The 23,646-nt window shown below is 41.4% G+C and overlaps 1 protein-coding gene across 4 annotated transcripts in view; it reads right to left on the bottom strand.

Moving 5' to 3' along the window:
* The window catches only part of LOC126427102 (poly [ADP-ribose] polymerase tankyrase-2-like), a 543,050-nt gene extending 526,890 nt beyond the window's left edge, over window positions 1-16,160 (bottom strand). For 3 of the 4 annotated variants that reach the window (XM_050089313.1, XM_050089312.1, XM_050089314.1), the window contains exons 1-3: window positions 16,040-16,160; window positions 2,215-2,774; window positions 112-481 (exon numbers count right to left, since the gene is read on the bottom strand). In XM_050089313.1, the coding sequence (XP_049945270.1) occupies window positions 112-481; window positions 2,215-2,765 (921 nt within the window). In that variant the 5' untranslated portion in view covers window positions 2,766-2,774; window positions 16,040-16,160. The remainder of the gene's footprint in view (window positions 1-111; window positions 482-2,214; window positions 2,775-16,039) is intronic. The other variant, XM_050089309.1, reaches the window with a different exon arrangement.
* Between the last annotated feature and the right edge of the window lie 7,486 nt (window positions 16,161-23,646).

A 23,646-nucleotide genomic window follows, 5' to 3' on the forward strand; every position in this document is an offset into this window, starting at 1 on the left:
AATACCACTCAGAATACCGACGACAGTCTTCCTGTTGTACGCCTGGGCAAGTTGTAGAGGCGTCATACCGTATCCGGCAGCAGATCGGTCCGCTCCCACCCGCAACAACAGGTTGACCACGGACGCTTCACCACACGCGGCAGCAACCTGCAGAGCCGTCTGCCCGCTACCATCCCACGCGTCTTTGTCTGCCCCGTAAAACAGCAAGGTCATCGCAACACCCTGCCTGCCCTGTCCCGCTGCTACGTGGAGGGGCGTCTGCTGCCAGTTATTCCGTGCACTGACATCGGCACCCGCCTCCAACAGCCAGTTTACGGCCAAGACGTCGCCACCCTTCGCCGCCTTGTGAAGTGCCGTGTAACCGTTCTCACACCGGCAGTTTATGTCCACTCCCTGTGCCAGTATGTCTGGGAGTTCGTCCACATTTCCACGTTCTGCAGCTTCGTGCAGCCACTTCTTCAAGGCGGCGTCCTTTGCGGCACTGGAAAACAGAGAGAGAGTACTTTCCACAGAAATTTACTGTCACAGTAGATAGTCGCAAAATTATTAACTATACCAATTGAATGCTATAAGCCCACACGATCAGTGAGAAATGTGTATTAAGGTTTGTAAGTTTGCTCCAGGATGGGGAAGGAGATTTTGAGGTTACACAGAATTACTTGACATTTTTAGAACTCTAAGAAACGTCAGAGGGTGGTGTACCAAATTAGACCTGACAAGAAGCAGAAACCAGACAGATACACAGATCTGACAACTACTGCTCTGGTACAAAGTGCTGCTCAGCCTTTTTTGAGAAACTGGCACTAAATTTCACTAGCCTGTGAGGTACCACACAAGAAAGCCAGCCATCTGACAAGTTACATTAATGCTACCGATTACGGCAGCGTGTCCTCGTACTGCTTATCAGTCCAGTCCTTCACGCTACCCTTTCACCGAACACTCGTTGCTGTGACAGATGTTTAACCTTACATAATAAAAATACACCTGTGGGAAGGTACTATCAAGATTAAATAAATAGTTGTGACAGTTATTTTTCTCTCAATACACTTGGGCATATCACACTCAAGTTATACCTGACTACATGATTTACAGATATTCATTCCATTGTGATCTATTAGGTCAACTATAGATGTCTCCAAATATACCACAATGATTATTGATATCAATATAATGGAAGGAAACATTCCACGTGGGAAAAATTATATGGTATAATATTTTTTCCCTTCGAAAGAAATGTGCATCATAACAAAAGAAGACATTTGTTAAATAAAAGCCCAGAAGAAAGAAATGAATATCAAGACTGTTGGCTGCCACCACCTCTAATTTTGCAAATACTGCTGCCCGATGACTAGCAACGTCCTACGGTATTCGACAGGATCGTGAAACTTTCCCACTGTTTCTTGAAAATTATTTGGCAATGCACAGTATTAGAGCACCTTTTGAGAGATTTAAGTAAGAAGCACAGCAAAAAGTAAGCGAAAGATGAGCAGGAAGAACTATTTGGTGTATTCACCCACAGCACGCACTTCTCCTGGCAACACATATCAAGTAAGTGGTTTGTATACAGCAGCAATTGTGGTAGATGGGAACATGTTATTCTGAAGCCTATCTTATATGGAAGTATTTTTTATATTGAAATATCCAGCCCTGTAAACCTTTTAGCCAACTGCTCATTTGAGCTAATGTCATCCAAAATTTAATTCCAGCACAGTATACTGCATTTGTATACAAGGTTTTCTATGACAAATGTAACATTTTAAATCACTACATTCAGTTAAAACAAAAATGGAGAAAAGTGCACATGCAAAATACACTTAGCCCTCACAGCAGTCAGATTAAAAATATTACTGTATATAAGGAAGCACAATTCTGCTAAAATTTTTTGGGTCTAATTAACTAGGCAAGTATACATTTACGTCCCAAATCTGCACTAAATTTTCACCGCAACTGATTGTAAACTGCAACACTGCCTTCAAAAATACAGCAGAAGGATGTGAAAGTTCCATCATATCTTCAGAGCAGAAAAATGCTTACGGAGTGTCTCCTTACAGAATACACACACTGATAGTCCCAAGTGCAGATCGTGTGGAATATGCGAGATTTACACTAGTGAAATACATACCTCCAACCATTCCTTTGGGAAGTGTCAAGAGAAGGCTCACTACTTTGTAGGTGCTACTTACAAAGACAAACGAAATTAGAATTCCAGCTAACCTGATTTTCGCTTCAACCAACTGCGAGATTTGCGTCATCAGTTGCGGGCAGCAGGCCACTCCCTCTCGCCAGCCCTCCGTCTTGCGGGCCTCCGGAGGGTCCCGGGAGATCACCTCGACGGCGGCACCGAGCAGGCGCGAGCAACAGTGCTGCGAAGCCAGCACCGCACACTCCGCCACATTTTCTAGACACAAATTCTGCAGCAACTGGTCCTCGCAAGCCTCCTTCAGCAGAAGGAGGCCGTATTTGTCGGCAGCCGCGAGTAGCTCTGCCGCAGATTCTTTCCCCTCCGGGACCTCGTCCGTGTACACGTAGCGGACGAGCTGCCGCATAGTGGCAGCCTCTACGTCCGGTATCTGGACACGGCCACTGGCAGCTTCCTCCGTGTCGTGCTGCAGTAACATAGCTGCGAAGACCGGGCTCCTGGCGGCGAGTATTAAGCTGTGCGCCTCTATTTCACCATCTCGGACACACAGCGTAACGTTGGCACCCGTGCCCCTCGTCAGGAGCTCGGACATAGCGTGAACCAAACTGCCTCTGTTACTGGCCATATTTAGCAACTGAAATTGGGAGGTAAAAACGACAAATTAAAAGCTGCCCAGTTTCTGATACAGTAATTTAACAACTCGATAATGCCAATTCGAGTTTGTTTAGAACAAACACTTCAATTTCACCACTTTACCTTCAGCACCTATAAACAAATACAATTAAAGACAGAAAGTAGGTTGCACAGGTCTCAGTGATATCCGAGCTAGAGAACAAGCTGTAGTTTTGAGGAAAGTCCACTGCCACCACAAATATAAAAAATCCTCCAGCCTTACTTTAAAAAAGCGAAATGTTTACATTATACTCAATATCTATAATACTCCAGGCTTTAGGCATGAGCAGTTCAGATCATTCTTAAACAAGAAACAAAAGCAGTGATACAACAATCTGACCGAGATAAAAGCTCTGCCGACAGCAGTGAAAATTCCATCACGGACCAGCGAACTAACAATTACTTCAACATAGTAGCAAGCATTGGTACCAATAATGAACTGGCAAATGCAGATGCATTAATTTTACTTTTGACACAAGGCACGTACTACCCACATGTAGTCTCAAAATTACAATAGATAAACAGAGTTGTAACTGTGTTGGCTCTAATGGTGTTCATAGTTTATTTAAAATGTTGTGGAGGTTCCTAGAAATAACCTTAAGCTATCTCTGTTATTAATGACTCATGGCATAACTGACAGGACGTCATATCCTGCATTGACACCCAGCTATATATATTTTTCAAAAAGATTTTGAGAAAATAGCCTGGGATACAACACACCCATTCATCAAACAGAAACTTAGCTGTGTGCGTCTGGCAGTCATGCAGGATTCTCCACAGGGAACAATACACTACCTCACAAGATAAGTGCAGCTGACTGTGTGCACTATGTATTGTGACACCTATTCACAATGGTGTGACATGCAAACTAAATGTTACATTAAACTAGAGTCCATACGTCAAGGATTTAATCAGAAACGACACCCCCTCCCCCCCAAAGTTGTTTGGGAGTTAACAAAATCTTTGTCACGGTAACAGATATAACTTGAGATCTACAATGAACTGGAGTCAACAAGCCTGTCAAGATGGTTGGTTTGTGGTGGTTGAAGGGACCAGACTACAAAGGTCATCGGTCCCTTTTTCCACAATCATGAAACACCCACAAGGAACAAAAACAAGCAACAGAGATGACAAGGGATGACAGAACAAGAAAACAGACAACGACCAGAAAAGAGGAATTAACAACACAGAGTGGTACAGTAGTTGGCCAACCACAGAAACAAAAAAAAGGGAAAAGCCAACCACCAAGAACTAAAAAGCCCAATCTAAAAGCATAATCCAAAGGTGAGAAACAACAAAAGAGAGAAACCCTTTGATTGAGCGATAAAAACCCCCTGCACAAATAAAACTCAAAACTAAGCCTGCCATGACAGCATCATTCATTAGAAGTGCAGGGAGCACATCAGGCAGTGCAAATGTCTGCCTGAGCACAGTTAAATGTGGACAGTCCAACAAAATATCGACCACTGTCAATGCTGAACCATAGCGACAGAGGTGGGTCCTCGCGCCACAATAAATAACCGTGCGGCATCCAGGTGTAGCCGATGCGCAGCCGACAGAGCATAACAGTCCTTGCGAGAGACCCGGAGGAAGAGTGCCACCCACCGGTAGTCTGCTCGACAATCCGAAGTTTGCCGAGTGAAGGCAGGGTGCGCCATTCATCAGCCCAGGTACCAAGAACCTTCTGCCGCAAAACTGAATGGAGATCACACTCCGAAAGGCCGATCTCCAAAGCTGGTGCACCGACAGACGGTTTGGCTAGTGTTCATTGCCCGGGATGCCGACACAATTTGGGGTCCACACCAGGAGAGTGGACGGACTCCTGGATAGCCGTCACCAGTCGAGAGCGAGGGAAACACAGGTCGATAGCTCGTAAACCACTCAGCGAGTTACTACAGATAACTAAGGACTCACCTGAACAGGAGCGGATATACTCTAGGGTGCGAGAGATGGCGACCAGCTCGGCAGTGAAAACACTGCAGCCAGACGGTTATGAGCATCGTTCAGAATGATCCCGAGAGTAAGAACAGGGCATTGCACATTCCGTGACAGAAACGATGCCGGTGGCGATCGTGAGAACCACCGCATCAATGTCACTACGAGAAAGAGGCTCAAGAGTGGCAATGCAGGTGAACCAGTCCCAGTCAGCCTTATTCAAAGCCCATCTGGGGAGGCGCCGAGGTGAGTGGCGCTGGGGCAGTGACAGAAAGATTGGAAAGTGGTCACTACCGCACAAGTTGTCATGCACACTCCAATGGACAAACGGTAGAAGGCTGGGGCTGTAGACAAAGGTCGATGGCCGAGTACATGCCGTGTGCCACACTGAAATGTGTGGAGGCATCATTAATAGAGAAAGGTCGAGCTGTGCCAACACTTTCTCAGTGACAGTGCCTCTGCCTGTTGCCACCAATCCACCCAACAAAGGGTTAAGGGGGTTTAAGTCCCCCCCAATAACAGAAAAGGTGGCGGCAATTGGGCTATCAGCGCAGCCAATACACGCTGCGGGTCATCACCATCCGGCGGAAGATAGAGACTGCAGACAGTTAACAGCCTGAGGCATCAAAACCTAAACAGCGACAGCCTCTAAAGGTGTCTGAAGAGGGACACACTCACAGTAAAGAGTGTTAAGGACGTAGACACAGACTCCACCAGATACCCTCTCATAAGCTGCTGGATTCTTATAATAACCTAAATAGCCACGGAGGACAGGGTTTTGCATCACCGGAAACCCAGTTTCCTGGAGAGAAATGCAGAAGAAAGGATGAAGGCTGAGAAATTGTCGGAGCTCAGCAAGGTGGTGGAAAAAACTGCTGCAGTTCGACTGGAGGATGACATTGTCCACGGAGGAAAACGGCGTGAAGAGATCGAGGTGGTAGGTTACACCGCTGGGTCACCCGCTGCCACCAACTGAGTACCCACACGATCGACTTTCACGGTGTCCGAGGGTCCTGCGAGATCTAGGTCCTCAGTAGATGCCAGAATCTCGGCAGAGCTCGTACGTTGCGGTGGGGTGGGCCCACCGTAAGTTCCTTCGTCTTAGAGGTGGTCTTCTTGGAAATTTCTCACTGCTCCTTGGGTTTCATTGGTTGGGAGGGCTTCACTGATTCAGTCTCTGGGACTGAGGAGGATCGTGAAGCCCTACAACCAGCTGCTTGTGGGCACTTACACCACTGGTGGGCATCATCCTTCACACAGGTGGAAACCTGGGAAGAGAGGGACCCAAGGGACCACTTCTGAGCAAGATGAGCCAAAGAAGTCTGATGCTTCTCCAGCTTAGATGGACGTCCCCAATGGGTGGGAGATGATGTTCCTGAAGTAGGTGGCACAGGAGCAACAGAGCGTAGTGCCCCTCAGGTCAAGGTGCAGATGTGTTACGGCTTTGGGTGCCGACGAATTCGCTGAACTTGATGGGGCTACCACTGTTGTCATAGTGGCGGCATAAGACGGAGTCATTCGCACAAGATGGAGTCGTTCATATTTCCTCTTAGCCTCGGTGTCGGTCAGTCAGTCAGTCCAGGGTCTTTTATTACATGATTTTCCCCTCTTTCTGTAAAATCCTGCAGCCTGGTGAGCAAGGTGAATGATGCTCTCTGCAGTTGACACAGATGGGAGGCAGGGCACACGGAGTATATGGATGTGATGGGTGTTCGAAATCTCGACATGTGACACTGGAAGTACAGCAGGAAGACATACGGCTGAAGTTCCAGCCCTTAAAGCACCGCATCAGGTGAGGGATATAGAGCTTGATGTCACAGTGGTAGACCACCACCTCGACCTCCTCAGGCAATGTATCACCCTCGAAGGCCAAGATGAAGGAACCAGTGGCAACCTGATTATCCCTCGAACCTCGATGAACGTGGCAGATGAAATTAACATCTCACCACTCTAAATTGCTGTGCAGCTCGTCGTCAGACTGCAAAAGAAGGTCCCTGTGGAACATAATAACCTGGATCATATTTAAGGTCTTATGGGGCATGATTGTAACTGAAACATCCCCAACTTGTCACAAGCGAGTAAAGACCGTGACTGGGCAGAGGATGATTTTTTATCAAAACTGACCCAAAACATGAGAGATTGCTTTTGGTCGCCTATTACGACAGGCAGGAATACCGCAGGGCTAACCCCCGGACCCACAGGGGGACAAACCTGACAAGAAGCTCTGTTAAAATTCATTCATTCGAATTTAGTTGGTGTACTGCGAATAGCATTAAGCATGAAGTGAAAGGAAGTTGCCATATTTAGTGCATTAATAGCACTATGATTAGTTTATCTTATTACTGTACACTGAGATGACAACAGTCATGGTATAGCAATGTGCACATATACTGATGGTGGTAGTATCATGTACACAAGGAATAAAGGAGGCAGAGCTGTCATTTGTAGTCAGGTGAAAAGGTTTCTTAAGTGATTATGGCCACACGACTGCAATTAAACTTCCCATGCGGAATGGTAGTTGCAGGTCGATGTACGGCACATTCAATTTCGGAAAGCATTACACAGTTCATTATTCCAAGATCCACAATGTCGAGAGTCTGCCGAGAATACCAAATTCCAACTGTTACATCTCGCCACGGGCAACACTGCTGCGGCACTGGCAAAGGGTTGTCAGTGGTAACAGGCAAGCAACAAGGTGTGAAATAACCGCAGAAGCCAATGTGGGAAATACAATGAATGTATCTGTTAGGACAGTGAGGTGAAATGGACTATGGAAGCAGACTACCAATGCGAGTGCCTCTGCTAACAGTACATCGCTTCCAGTGCCTGTCCTAGCCTTGTGATCGTATCGTTTGGACGCTCGATGACTGGAAAAACCACGGCAAGGTCAGACGAATCCCAATTTCAGACGGCGGAATTCTAGCGTGGCACAGAGCCTACGAAGCCACAGTTGTTAATAAGGCACTGCGCAACTTGGTGATGGCTCCATTATGGTGGGGGCTATGTGTACATTACATGGAACTGATCACATACTGGGAAAAGTTATTTTCGGCTATCTTAAGACCATTTGCAGCCACTCAAGGACAATGGTCCTGAACAATGATGGATTTTTATGAATGATAATGTGCCATGTCACAGGGACACAACTGTTAGCAATTGTTTGAAGAATGTTGCAGATAATTCACATTAATGATGTGGCCACCCAGACTGCCCAATGTGAATCCCATCTAACATTTAAGGGATCTAATAGGGCGGTCAGTTCCAGCACAAAATGATGCACCAGGAATATTTTCACAATTATGGAGAGCAATAGAGGCAGCACAGCTCAATATTTCAACACGGGACTTCCAACAAGTTGTTTATTCCACACCACATTGAGTTGCTGCACTGTGCTTGGCAAAAGGTCCAAAACAATATTACGAGGTATCCCATGACTTGTTGCCTCTGTATATGCTCACTATTGTTGTCACCTCAGAAGGGTTTCCACCTTGGTAAGATATACAGAACACACATTTGGGAATTACATTTATAATGCAATTTATGTTACAAATTAATTGCACAATTAATACACATCAGTTTTATTAGATGTTAGACAAGTCCCTGTGGAATAATTTGATTCCTGCGAAACATACACAGCACATCAGAAACTAACTATATAAGGGATTTGGGATGTCTACAAAGCACTGCCACTAACTGGTACTGGAGAGGAGAATTCTTTATCTCACCTGATACACCAGCTAGTTGGCAATAAACTTAACATCCGTGTCTGCCAATCTTTAATAACACAACCCAGAATGGAATGAAATTTTTAAAGTTACAGGTAACTCACTTTTGTCAGGTATCATTACATATACCAATATCACAAAAGCAATAACTAATATGTTCAAGAGAACCACACACCCCACCAGTGAGTGCATCACTTGATCTGGGGAAGTTAATAGATCCATCCTTCATGAAATCCTCCCCATTCCACCAAGATTGTCTTTCCACCGTCCATGTAACCTTCGTAACCTCTGGGTTCATCCCTATGAAATCCCCAAATCATCCTCCCTACCCTCTGGCTCCTACCCTTGTAACCGTCCCCCGGTGTAAAACCTGTCCCATGCACCCTCCCACCACCACCTACTCCAGTCCTGTAACCCGGAAGGTGTACACCATCAAAGGCAGAGCCACATGCGAAAGCACCCACATGATTTACCAACTGACATGCCTACACTGTGAAGCCTTCTATGTGGGAATGACCAGCAACAAACTATCAATTCGCATGAATGGACACAGGCAGACAGTGTTTGTTGGTAATGAGGATCACCCTGTGGCTAAACACGCCTCTGTGCACAGCAACACATCTTGGCACAGTGTTACACCGTCCGGGTTATCTGGACACTTCCCACAGACACCAACCTATCAGAACTCCATAGATGAGAACTTGCCCTTCAATTTATTCTCTCTTCCCGTTATCCACCAGGCCTAAACCTCCGCTAATTTCTAGTTGCCGCCCCTCATACCTCACCTGCATTCAACAACATCTTTGCCTCTGTACTTCCGCCTCGAGTGATTTCTGCCCAACCTCTTTGCATTTACATTTGTCTGCCAGTGTCTGTATATGTGCAGATCAATATTTATGCGTGTGCCCGAGTGTATACTTGTCCTCCCCCCCCCCCCCCCCAAGGTAAGTCTTTCTGCTCCTGGGATTGGAATGACTCCTTGCCCTCTCCCTTAAAACCCACACCCTTTCGTCTTTCCCTCTTTCCTATTATAGCAACCTTGGGTTGCGAAAGCTTGAAATAAATTTGTGTGTGTGTGTGTGTGTGTGTGTGTGTGTGTGTGTTTATTGTCTATCAACATACCAACACTTTCATTTGTAAGTTACTCCAAAGATGCTGTAACTTACTAAACCAAAGTGTTGGTATGTTGATAGAGACAATAAAACAAACAAACACACACACACACACCTCCATCAGCACATATACATATTGTCTGTCTATAGGTTGACTGACAGATTTTTAATTCGTACTCTGCAATATTGTTATGTAGCACTTCCAACAGGATTACATCTACACAGCACTGAAAAAAGCTAATAGGACTGAATACAAAATTCTTGAAAAAAGTTTCTTGTTTAGCTTACACCACAATGGACAATAAATTTCATGACTATTTCAAAATGCGTAAAAAATTAACATGGTTGTCTGTGGGGCAAAGGAACTGTACAACTTGCAGTTTATATTCTACTGTAGGAATAAATATGAAGCCATGTGGGGAGTTAAAACAATAAAACACAATATGCTGCTAGTCTACAATTTAGCATAGAATGACATTCTAAGAATTTAAGACAAACACAAATTAAGAAGACTTCAGGCCTAGAGGAAGTACTACACAAGTGTCTCGTGATCAAATACCCTTTCACAGAAGGCAGATTTGTACAATTCTGCTACAGCTGTCATATTTGAAACAAAATATTTAGTTCAAAACTACTGACCAAATTTGCCTTCTTAGTCAGCTTCAAGTCAATGTTTACCGTGTTCGTATGTATATAGCATTAAGAGATCTTACAGTGTCACAAAAGAAACAAGACTTCCGAGACTACTCCAGCAAAATCGGAATTTCATAAACCATATTAAAATGCTTCATTCCACTCTAATTACAAGTTTCTATGTCCAGATGCACTCTGAAGTACCTGATATTCAGCTTTTCATGTGGTTTTTGCGATACCAATTTTCTTGGAGGTCCAGTACTGTATTCTCATGTTTGGTTCTTTTTACGGTATAATGTCATTCATCCCAGAAAATGAAAATTTCCACTTGAAATTGAACGAGGTTGAAAGTAGCCAATAGTGTGGAATGAAACACTTCGTTTCAAATAAACTAACTGCCTCAGTGGAAAAAAAAGTAGAAGCAAATTCATCTATAGAACAGAAATAGCTTCTTTAAGACATTAATGGTTGATTGCTAATGTTGTGGAAATAACATAAAATCAGAAAATTGGAACTACTGACTTATTTTGGTCTTTCATGGTTATGAGAATGTATATTAATTCACTTTATGGCTCCCAGCCACATAAACCTGTTTTTATTTTGTTTGACGTGGGAAAGGACCCCCCTCCCCCCCCCCCCCCCAACTATAAAACACTGCACATGCGCAAATCTGGCAGCAAGGGTGCGGCAGCATCTGGCTACTTGCTGCTACCGCTCATACGGCAAACAGCCACACTTCAAGGAGCCAGAAGAGGGAGGAAGGCACTGCTCATACGCGAATTCAGCTCTGCGCATGCGCACGAGCCCAATGGCAACTACTCATACGAACCTATAGTATCCTATTCTTCAGTTGACCTACATAACGCAACTGAAAGAGATACTAGCACAAAAACGAAAAAAGACAAGTAACGTTAACCTCTGTCGACGTATGAGTTGTATCCCGAACTTGAGCTGATCTTCATACGGTAACTGCAGTACGGTATCAAATTAGACACATTGCAACTTTTTTTGCCTTTGCTAGCACTAGTATCCTATGTAGGTCAACTGGAGTACGGGATACAAATTTTACAGGTGTTGCTTTTTTCACCTCTGCTACTACTAGCAACCATTCTTCAGCTGATACTAGTTCAAGCAGAAGTGAAAATATCGACAGATGTAAAATCTGTATCCCAGGTTGCTAATGCTAGTAAAGACAAAAAAAATCTAAGTAACATTGGCATCCTGTGCCTCAGTTGAAAACCACGAATGCAAAAAAAGCGATATACATAAAATCTGTATCTCACACTTCAACTGACCTAAACAGCTAAGCTGAAGTAAGTGGTATGAATTTTTTTTCCACCTTTGATACTAATAGTATCGGATGAAAATTATTATAGTGGTACCAATAACAGTGAAATAACCTCCAACAGTTAAATTTGTATCCCGTATTTCAGTTTATTTAGGTCAACTAAAGAATAAGATACTAGCATAGGTGAAAAAACTTCAACTGTAAAATTCGTATTCCATATTGCAGTTGACAAACCCCACCCTATGTCTTCCATATTGATAGGAATACATAAAATCCAAACCCACAAACAAAACCAAAAAATAAAAATTGCTCAGAATGAAAAACAATCCTTCTAAAAATCTCATACACACTAAGAATGAAAATATGTACTGAAAGAATTGGAATGAACAGATGGTTTAATACAAGCGACAAAAATCTTACACAATGTCCAGCTCTATCTTTAAAAACATTCATTTATTTCAATTTACAATGATGCTATGCCACAGAAGATAATCCATTTACAACCTACAGCTCGATAATAAAGGCATTCTGGTTGTGAGTAAACTATGATACATTGCATCACGTGTAGGCTCCAGAATACCATCTGCAAATAACCAGCAGAACTCTCAGCAAGTGAGCTATAGTGTGATACTGCCACTGCTGCCCCCCCCCCCCCCCCACACACACAATGAAATATTCGCAGTAGTAGCTGTAACTGGCCGGGAAACACAGGAAGGTTTCAGATAGATTATATAATGGTAAGACAGATCTAGCAACCAAGTTCTAAATTTTAAAACATTTCCAGGGGCAGATGTGGACTCTGACCACAATTATTATTTGTACATAAAAACTAAAACGTCAAAAAGTCAGAAATTTAAGGTCAGAGATTACACCTGGATTAACTGTAAGAACAAGAGGTTTTAGAGGGGATATTATAGAAGAGCGATTCCACCCATCTGCTTTGACCCATTACGTCATGAACCTGGCGGAAATAGCTATTCCAAGAGTCTCCAATGTGGCGCCTATGATGCCACTACATACACACAGCAACAAACACCAAAATACATATAAATAAGACAATTACATTTCCCCAAAAGTACAATCATACTAAGGGGACAACCACAGGAAACTGGGGGTTTTAGGGTGAGTGCAAGCTAAATATAACAGTAAAAAGAACACACCATGATCCCAAAAGATAAAATGATAAACAAAAAGAAAAAAATTACTACATTCCACTACAACAAAAATGAGCAGGAATCAGATACCTCCCTTGACCTATACAGGCGAAGATACCAAAACATCAATACCTACAACTAAAACAATGAAAATTGGAATCTGACATTTCCCTTGACCAATATACGTCAACCACAAATGATGATACCAAAACACCAACACCTACAATTACAAAAACAGGAATCTGTCATTTCAAGTGACCCACATAGGTCAACCATAATTGTTGATATAAAAAAAATCAGCACCTACAACTACGAGAAATAAAATCAAAACCTCAAAGATCCACAAATCAAACATCCGTGCATAAATTAAAACATTAATACACCATAAATACACACAACAACTCGAGAAGAATAGACAAAAAAACCATGTACTTTCAAACAGAAAATTCCCACACTGAAAACTAGATCGGCAAGCGCCCCCCCCCCCCCCCCAAATATACACACATATTGAACGTCTTGCCACAGTACAAACAACAAACCAGTAACACCTAATGAAAACACCACCCACCCACCCACCCACCCACACAAGGGCACCATGAAACAACAATGCGACATCTACAAACACAACCAACTCAAGCACTGAGCCATAATTACGTCACACACCACAACACCCTTACATCACATGTCAAAGCAGACGGGTGGAATCTGATGCTTCCTCTGACCCGTAGAGTGTTTCAGAGAGGGCATTAGGGAACAATTGACAAGAATGGGGAAAGAAATACAGTAGAATGGGTAGCTTTGAGAGACAAAATAGTGAAGGGAGCAGAGGATCAAGTAGTTACAACTACTAGGGCTAGTAGAAATCCTTGGGTTACAGAAGAGAATGAATTTGATGAAAGGAGAAAATTCAAAAATGCAGTAAATGAAACAGACAAAACTGAATACAAACGCCTCAAAAATGAGATCACCAGGATGTGCAAAATGGCTAAGCAGGGATGGCTAGAGGCATGATAGATACTGCCTAACGGAAAATTAGAGATATTTGGGGAAGTATGAATATCAAGAACTCAGATGGGAAGCGCAGACAGAAAAGCAGAAAGGTGGAAGGAGTATACAGAGGGTCTATACAAGGGAGATGTACTTGACGGTAATATTATGGAAATGGTAGAGGAAGTAGGTGAAGGTGAAAAGGGAGATGATGTACTGCATGAAGAATCTGACAAAGCACCGAAAAACCTAAGCTGAAATAAGGCCCCGGGAGTTTACAACATTCTATTAGAACTACTGATAGCCTTGGGAGAGCCAGCCCTAACAAAACTACCATCTGGTGTGCAAGATGTAGGACAGGCAAAATACCCTCAGACTTCAAGAAGAATATAATAACTCCACACCAAAAGAAATCAAGTGTTGACAGGTGTGAAAATTACCAAACTATCAGCTACAAAATACTAATGCACATTCTTTACACACAAATGGAAAAACTGGTGGAAACCAACCGCAGGGAAGATCAGTTTGGATTCCGTAGAAATGTTGGAAGATGCGAGGCAACGCTGACCGTAAGACTTCGTTTAGAAGATAGACAAACCTACATTTTTAGAATCTGTAGACTTAGAGGAAGCTTTTGATAATGTTGACTGGAATACATTACCAAATTCTGAAGGTGGCAGACTTCAAACAGGGAGCAAAAGGCTACTCACAACATGTACAGAAACCATACGGCAGTAATAACAATTAAGTTCATGAAAGGGAGTGAGATGGGTGGGGGGGGGGGGGGTGGGGGGGGGGGGGGGAGGGGAGAAGGGAGAGAGTGGTAGCCTGTTCCCGATATATCTATATACTGAGCATGGAGTAAAGGATACAAAAGAAAAATTTCGAGTATGAATTAAAATCTAAGGAGAAGGAATAAAAACTGAGGTCTGCTGATGACAATTCCATTAGCAAAGGACCTGTAAGAGCAGTTGAACCGAAAGCACAGTGTCTTGAAAGAAGAATATAAGATGTACAAAAAGAAAAGCAAAACAAGGATAATGGAATTAGAGAATTAAACCGGGTTATGCTAAGGGAATTAGATTAGGAAATGAGACACAAAGTAGTAAATGAGTTTGGCTATTTGGGGAGCAAAATAACTGATGACGGTCGAAGCAGAGAGGATATAAAATGTAGACTATGGCAAGTAAAGCATTTCCGAAGAAGAGAAATTTCTTAACATCGAATACAGGTTCACTGTCAGTAAGTCTTTTCTGGAAGTTTTTGTATGGATTGTAGACGTGTATGAAAGTGAAACATGGACAATTAACAGTTTAAGCAAGAAGAGAATAGAAGCTTTCGAAATGTGGCGCTATAGAAGAATATTGAAGATTAGATGGGTAGATCACATAACTGATGAACTAATGAATAGAACTGGGGAGAAGAGGAATTTGTGGCACAACTTGACTACAACGGAGCAGTTGGTAGGCCACGTTCTGAGGCATCAAGGGATCACCAGTGTAATATCGGAGGGAAGTGCAGAGGATACAAATCATACAGTGAGACCAAGGCATGAATACAGTAAACAGATTCAGAAGCATAGGTTCCAGTAGTTACTGAGATGGAAAAGCTTGCACAGGAGAGAGTATCAACGAGAGTTGCATCAAACCAGTCTTGTGTATTGAAGACAAGTGGTAACTGACTATCTCTGCGGCATAGCCTATTTAACACATTTTATTCAAAAAACGTTGGTGGCAAAATGAGAAAACTCACAGTAAATACTGACAAGACCCAAACTACTATTTTTATGCATATAATGTACGTACAACTAAAACTACGAGAAATGATGCAGGGGGGTCCATTACCTAAAATTTGCAGCTAAAGCCAATGTTTAAGAAATCAAAACATTAAAACTCTATATGAATACAATGCCTTAAGGAAACACATTACAGCTAACTTCATTCTTTTATGCTTGTTAATCTTAACGAAAATTCGCCGTATTCACACATTCAACCTCATTACCGAACAAGAACTTTAATACCACATGCTGTTCGAAACAATTTGGCTGCAAAATATGTACAACAGTAACTGTCCTCGATCACAATGTTACCGATGGCGAGAAAATATTCTTACTTTCTATAATGGTCAATACAATAACTGCGATTAAAGAAAAAAAAATACACATGAACTAACAATTTTTACCAAGCCCTACTATTAGAATGCACAGCTCCCTTTAAGCTTACATCACATCTACAGTTACTACCACGTGGGACCAAGGGCAAGCATACTGTTTCATGAACACACAATATTTTTGCGACGAACGAATCTACAATGTATTGCAAGCAGACCACCGAAACACTTTTTCGCGTCATAGACAAAAAGTTAATAGCGCGACTAAAACGATTAGCACTTACCAGTTACAATGAATGAAGAAATACAGACAGCGAAAAACGAACGGCAAACAGAAACTCCTCTTCTCCTACTCAAATCGACGACCGCAAAACAAATGAACACGCGAGACGAGGAAATGACCAAAGTGTCTGCTACAACGCGAATTGCTACCAACTTCTTTCCTATGTGGTCGAACTAATACATACATCTTTGGTCTTTTGTTTTAAGGCCACCTGATAATTTTCAAATAAGAGTGTTGGATGCATTATACAAATTTAAAGGCAGACACACTCAGACAGATGTCATATGTGTTCTGACATCATGTACCAGGTTATATTATAACAAGACTGAAATACAACAAATATCCAGAATGTGGCAAATGTACAATTACAGAAAACAGAATTACACGTAACATGCACATAGAAAGTTATTAAATATTTTCAGTTACAATGTAATTTCAAAAATTTAGTATAATTTTAAATACTTGCTCATTTTACAGACATATCTAATTTTTTTATAACTGATTTCGGTTGCTTACTTAAGTCTTTTGACTGTTTTACGTGGTACACTCATCGTTGGTTTCAATTTTGGCTGTCTCGTGTAATAACTCCCTGTGTTATGCTCATGTATGTCTTTATTATAGGAGCCATAATATCCCGATATCCAATTTATACACTGAAACGTATTTTTCTTGCTGCAATCTATATCTAACTATACTCCAGTCTAATTTTGCCTTTTACATTAAGGAACAATACAGTTTTGCTTTTATATACGATACTGGTTGATCAGTAAATGATACACGCCACAGTTTTTACATTGATAAATTACTTCGTATTTCCGGCCGAAATCTGCTTTTCCTGTTTTGAGCAACTGAGTGAAGTGATAGTTCCTCTAACCTATGACGACAGGTGAGTAAATACAGGTTTTGCCTGGAAAATTAATTTGTTGGTGTGGCTATTATCCACAACAAATATATAAATATTAGTTTTAGAGATTGAAATGTCTTTTTCTTGTGCAATCTATATTTATTTGTGTTCCAGGTGCATTTTATATTTATACCTACAGTAAGTAAATTGTCGACATACACTGATGGTACAAAAATGCAGCACCCCAAGGACAAAATCTTTTTAATGATAAGTGAGTTGACAGGCAGTTAGTTATTCACCGTAGGAGTATATGATAACAACTTTTGATAAAATGAACACACATGTCACAGTAAAGGGTGCGCAAACAGCGGCATTAATTCACAATGTGCCCCCCTCTGGCAGACACACAGATGTGAACTCTCACATGCAAACGATGATAAAGGTGCAAAATGATATGCTGCAATAAACTGTCCTAAGGACCTTTTGCCTATTATTTTAATTCGGCAATGGCTCTTGCAAGCCCTGGAGAATGAGTAAATTACTGTGTCATCATATCTCACACATCTAATAATGACGAGAGATGTGGTGATGTTGCTGATCAGGGCAGTTGTTGCACACCACAAAGAGCATGTTGCATCAAAGAAGCCTTATGTGGACGTGTATTGTCCTGCTGAAGAAAAGCATTAAATGGACTGCACCCATGCAATGTATTGGGCACTGATTATTTTACCCCACAGAAACACCAAGTATGACCATGAATTGTAACTGATTGCCCTCCCCCAACCCCTACCATGGAGTCTGGAATGGGACCTATGTGAGTCACGAGACCTGCACATTACACGTGTATGTCCGTCACTTGCGCACAAATACAACCTATTCTCATCACTGAAGACAACAGTGCCATTCCACTCTCCAGTCAACACCTTCATGACACCTGAGTACTAGTAGGCATGATTGGTGGTTTCATGGAGTTTGTGGTAACCTGGCCAGAGGCATACTTGGCTTTATCCTGCTGCAAGCAGGTGGTTCCCAATGATGCCCTTACGACACAGCACATGCAACATGAGCCCAGATTTCTTCCCTTAATGATGACTGGCTGGCCACCACTCTTCACACACTTTATCGACATTTATGTCGATCTCTACAAAGCTGAAGACAAGATCGTGGTCTACAGGTGTGGGAATGTTCTACAGCCCACTGATGAAAGCAGCAACATATAACAAACACATTGTTGCCAACATGTGCAGCACTCTGTTGATACGTCTTCCTGTAGGCTGTAGTTTTTCAGCAAGAATATGTACTCTTCGCTGGGGAAGGGTTGTACCATAAAATGCATCTTTAAAATACTTTACACCTCAAAAACAAGCAGAGTTACGGCCTGCAGAGTCGAAACACAGGTATACAAATAGCCCTCGTGAGGAACACATGATCTGCAACGACTGAGAGAGTTAAATCATTTATGTAGGGAATGAATCCCATTGACTCGACTATGGAACCTTGTAGCACACCATGTTGGACAGTATAATTCAGGTCTGTGATTGATTCTGTTTCCTCCTCTACTACTGAGCGAGGTGTGGTTAGCACACTGGACTCAGATTCAGGAGGACGAAGGTTCAGACCCGGATATGGCAAGATTTTGGTTTCCATGATTTCTCTAAATAGCTTCAGGTAAATTCCAAGATGTTTCCTTTGACAGGTGATGACCGACTTCCTTACCCATCCTCCACTAATCCGATGGGACTGGTGACCTTGATGTTTGGTCCCTTACACCCAAATCAACCAACTAACCCCCTGTAGTATATTGGTTTTCTATGTGCTGTTCCCAACTCATAATGTACTATTTCTGAACTTTTTCGTTATGTCTTTGTATTTCCTTTGAAACCCAGTCCGATAAAGTTTTTCCATTAAGTCAGGATGATTTAGAAAGAACCATGAAGATCCCAAGTCTTCTGTGGTCAGTCAAAAGAGCTCACAATATGTTCAGCTAAATCTGTTAATGAGACTATCATTAACTTCCTTTCTCTGATATCAAGTTCTGACAAGTATACTACTAAAAATTTAGTTATAAAACTTACAATTCCATTACTTACTGTCATTTCATAGATTTTTTGCAAAAGTGGAGATAAAAGATGGTGGTTAGCGTTATCCAAATTCACCTATTTTTCCCAAGTGACTTCTGCAACTGTGTCTTTGTACAGTTATCTTAGAAGAAATAAAGAAAGTGCCACCGTTTACTCACCACCTAGCAGTTTCGACGTGGAAGATCCAGAAAGAGGCAGGGTTTCAGATGGCAGTTGGAGGATGTCTCTGCAAAATAAATGACTTCAGAGAAAGGGAGGCAACGAAGGAAGAACTGCAAAGATGAACTTGCAATCCACTTTGTATCGGATGTTGGTAAAGTGAAATGGCTAGAGAAATATGCATAAATAAATATCAAGTGAAAAGACAAATGTAATTAAAAATTTCCGAACAAAACCCTTATAGCTATAGTTATTAACAATATAAGCCATTAATTTGCAAACTACTTTGTATCAGATGTTAACAAAATGATATGGCAAGAGAAATAAATAAATTTCTGTGCGAAAATATAGGTGTAATTACAGAATTTCCGACCAAAAGTCTTACAGCCTCAGTTACGTTAGTGAATGATATTTTGCTTACGATTGTAAATATTTTTCTCCCTGGCTTGTCCACGCCTTCCAAAAACTTCACATGCTCGTAAAATATCCATTTTGGAATATAGATCTCTGTTGTCCCAGACCCACTTTGAGTTTTGTCCATTTTACAATCCTCACGATTGTAGTGTGTTTTCATATCTGTCCATTTCCTTTCACACTCCACAAGCAGTACATCAATTTTATCCAAAACTTCTTTCAACAAATCTTTCCTTTTATATCTGTCTTTATATGCAGAATCAGAAGAGTCCTACATAGATTTGTGCATTTCAATTTCTAACAAGAACTGAATTGTTAGATCTGTTGACGGCACCTGGTTTGCCATTGTCGAAACAAAAACAGCAGATGAAGAAAGGAACACAGCAGACGATACGACAGATGCACATGTTCAAGTCACACAACTCTGACGTGTTTTTGCTCAATGACCTTCAACTACAAACTCGAGACAAAACTTCCCTCAAGCAGTTGTTCAGACTCGCGACTTTAAACAACTGAGTTGGTTTTGAGTGTGAAGGCCCCTTTAAGGGGACCACACAGTGGCTCAGGTCGAAAAAAATCGATTTTCGGTTTTCATAATATTTCGATATATTAAGGTTTTATTTAAGTGCTTTGAAAAGAATTTTGCTGAAAAAATTTTTTTTCGAGCAGTGAAAGAGCATTTCCCTACCACATGTGTGTATGTGCAATGCCCCCTTCTATGTCATCCACTTTTCTGCATATATTTTAGATCTTTGTATCCCCTCATTGCATGTTAGGGATTTTTTTGTACTCCCGAGTGTGTTGGCTATCCTTGGAATGCAATGGTCGGTATTCCTTTGTTTCTGCTGTTTGTAAACAACACGCTTTCAATCACATGGTTAGTTTTGTTCAAGTCTGATTGCGAGTAGTTGTTATACTTACGTTTGCAGTGCTCGTTTACGTGTGTTTTGTTGTATTTTTCGAAGATGACAAAACGTAAACGCATTTTCAAAACGACAATTTAGAGGAAACAAGTGTAGGAAGCTTTCTGTACAAGAGGTTATGTACCCTGGCAACGATGTTTCTAATTGTAATTCTTCAACAAGTGCATCATCAAAGAAGCTCTCACCATTTCAAGAGAGTTACAACTAATTTACTGTAAGTGACAATGGGTGCAGTAACATTATTATAAATTTGAGAACATTGTCAGATGTAATTTCTAAATTTGTACAATGTAGACAGCGCGGTGAGTCACAGAGTGTAAAAATTTGCGCGAGTGCTAGTGGGGGAAAAGGCCTAGCAATTGATTTGGATTTAATTTGCACTAAATGCTCAGCTGTGATTTCATTTATGAGTTTTTCAAAACCAGATGCAAGTGGCCCTTATGCAATCAATACTAGATTAGTTTATGCCTTACGATCCATTTCAAAGGGCATGGCTGCAGGGAGAACACTTTTGTCAGTGATGAACTTACATCAATCACCAAATAAATTTGAAAAACTGACTGCAGTATTAGAGAAAGCTGTATGTGAGGTCAGGGAGGAAAGTATGAAACTGGCTGCTAGGGAAGCAGTGGAAGAAACTGATGGATATTTAGATATTGCAGTTGCAATTGATGGAAGTTGGCAGAAAAGAGGACATACTTCTCTGAATGGCGTAGTGACTGCAACGAGTGTAGACACCAGTAAAATGTTAGATGTGAAGATAATGTCTAAATGTTGCAAAAGTTGTAAAGTCAATGAACAAAAAGAACACAAAAATGGCTCTGAGCACTATGGGACTTAAATTCTGAGGTCATCAGTCCCCTAACCTAAGGACATCACACACATCCATGCCCGAGGCAGGATTCGAACCAGCGACTGTAGCGGTCGCGCGTTTCCAGACTGTAGCACCTAGAACCGCTCGGCCACCCCGGCTGGCAAAAAGAACACAACAGTGTGGCTAATTTTAGAAGAACAAGTGGTGGTATGGAAGTTCATGGAGTACAACAAATATTTCATCGCTCTGTAGAAACAAGAGGCATACGGAACACCAAATATTTTGGCGATGGTGACTGTAAGGCATACAACAATGTGGTGAGCTCTAAGCCACCTGGAGATGCCATTATTAGCAAAATAGAATGTGTAGGACATGTTCAAAAACGTTTAGGAACAAGGATGAGAAAACTAACTGTTGATATGAGAGAAAAAAATTGGAAGATGGAAAATTGTTGACTGGACAGGGTCAGTTAACTAAAACTGAAATAGAAAACTTGCAGGCATACTATGGGCTGGCAATTAGGAGAAATAAAGGAAATCTGGATGCAATGAAGAGAGATGTTTGGTCTATATTCTTCCATAAGTCCTCTACTGATGATAAAGCCCGTCATGGATTGTGTCCATCAGGAGAAAATTCGTGGTGCAAATACAATAGAGCTCAGGCAACTGGAAAATCTAATTCTCACCAGCATTCTCTTCCTGCTGCTGTTATTACAGCAATTAAACCTATTTTCAGAGACTTGGCTCATCCTGACCTTCTAAGGAAATGACACAGAACCCAAATATATGTTTCAACAGCATAATTTGGAACTGCCTTCCTAAAACTGTATTTGTAGGCATACATACAATGAAACTAGGAGTTCATGATGCTGTTATTACATTCAACTGTGGTAATATTGGAAAGAGTTGGGTACTGAAAAAGCTGGGAATTAATCCTGGTGAAAATATGGTCACTGGGCTGCAACATTGCGATAAAATGAGGATAGCCGATGCAGACAGGTCTGCATCAAATACGGCCAAGAAAGCAAGACAAACATCCAGGAAGGTGAAAAAGAAGCTGGAAGATCAGTTAGAGGCCAAAGAAGGGCCATCATATGCAGCTGGACAGTTTTAATTAACTGTAAGGAACAAAATTCCGAAGTTTTTTCTTTAAAGACAATTTCCTGCAAAATAAAATTTTCAGTACATATACCTCATTACATCAGAAACTATCATAGATAAATGAATGAAAATTTCAGAAACTCTGTGCAACACAAAAATCCACCTCTGGTGCTACATTCATTAATATTTCCCCAATAGGAAGTCCACTAAAAATATTTTCTGAAGAAAAAATTAATATTTTTTGTTAATAAATTAAAAAAAGTATTTCTTAAAAACTATAAAATTGAAAAAGTAGATTTTAGTACAGTGAACTCTATTAGAATCATGTAACATACAGTAAAATACTAAGGTCCTGCATCAAATAGTCTTTTTCAGAAATGGGTCAAATACTTGCCTAAATTAACATGGGTTAGATGGGCAGGGTGTGGGCCCCTTAAACACAGGCATGTACTGGAATGCCAACCGCATTTCACTCCAACATACCATTGGCGCGAAGTTATGAATGTTCCAGAATTATTTGAACAGAGTTCGGACGTTGTTCTTAAATAAATCAGCAATAATTCGTTACAAGAAAAGTCCCTTTTAACTCCATCATCTACTAGATATGAGCGGTTAAAAAGAAAGGGCGTTCAATAAGTTTTGCACAGTCGTCTCTAATTTTTTTATTTTTGGCAAGAGAATGAAATTTTTTGTTCAGAAGATAGCTTTTTCAGGGCTGAAATATTTAGAAAATTCTTTCAAGCGCCTCCATTAACGCGAGCCATCATACCTTCGAAGTCTGCAGGGAGACAATCTGGAGCTGCTCTAATCGTGCCGTGAACTATATGGGCTCCATACACAGAACACCAATATAGTAGAAGTGCAAAGACCACATTATTATACGGAAACATAGAACGACACCAGCGCTACTTGTGGCCTGGCTGTGAAGTTCAATACGAAAAAAATATGGCGCGAAAATCTCTGATGTTTGTTTCTAAATACGCGAATTAGAGGACAATATTTTTCATTTAATCTTTGAATGTGGGCCGCATAGTGCAGTGATAAAGGTTTTTGAGATCTTGCAAAGTAATATATAAAAGAAATCTCAATCAAAAACAAACATTAACTACTCGTAGCTGCAGTTTACATTGTGAAAATTTTCGTAAATTACGACGTCACCTGTTGACTGTGAAATTCTTTTGTAAAACTCAATATTGCGATTTTGGCCGTGTGGCCATTATCATGTGGAAATAAACGAGCTTTAGCACATGGCAGACGAAAATCATCTGACTTT

The sequence above is a fragment of the Schistocerca serialis genome, chromosome 11 (assembly GCF_023864345.2).
Source record: "Schistocerca serialis cubense isolate TAMUIC-IGC-003099 chromosome 11, iqSchSeri2.2, whole genome shotgun sequence".
NCBI classification, from domain to species: domain Eukaryota; kingdom Metazoa; phylum Arthropoda; class Insecta; order Orthoptera; family Acrididae; genus Schistocerca; species Schistocerca serialis.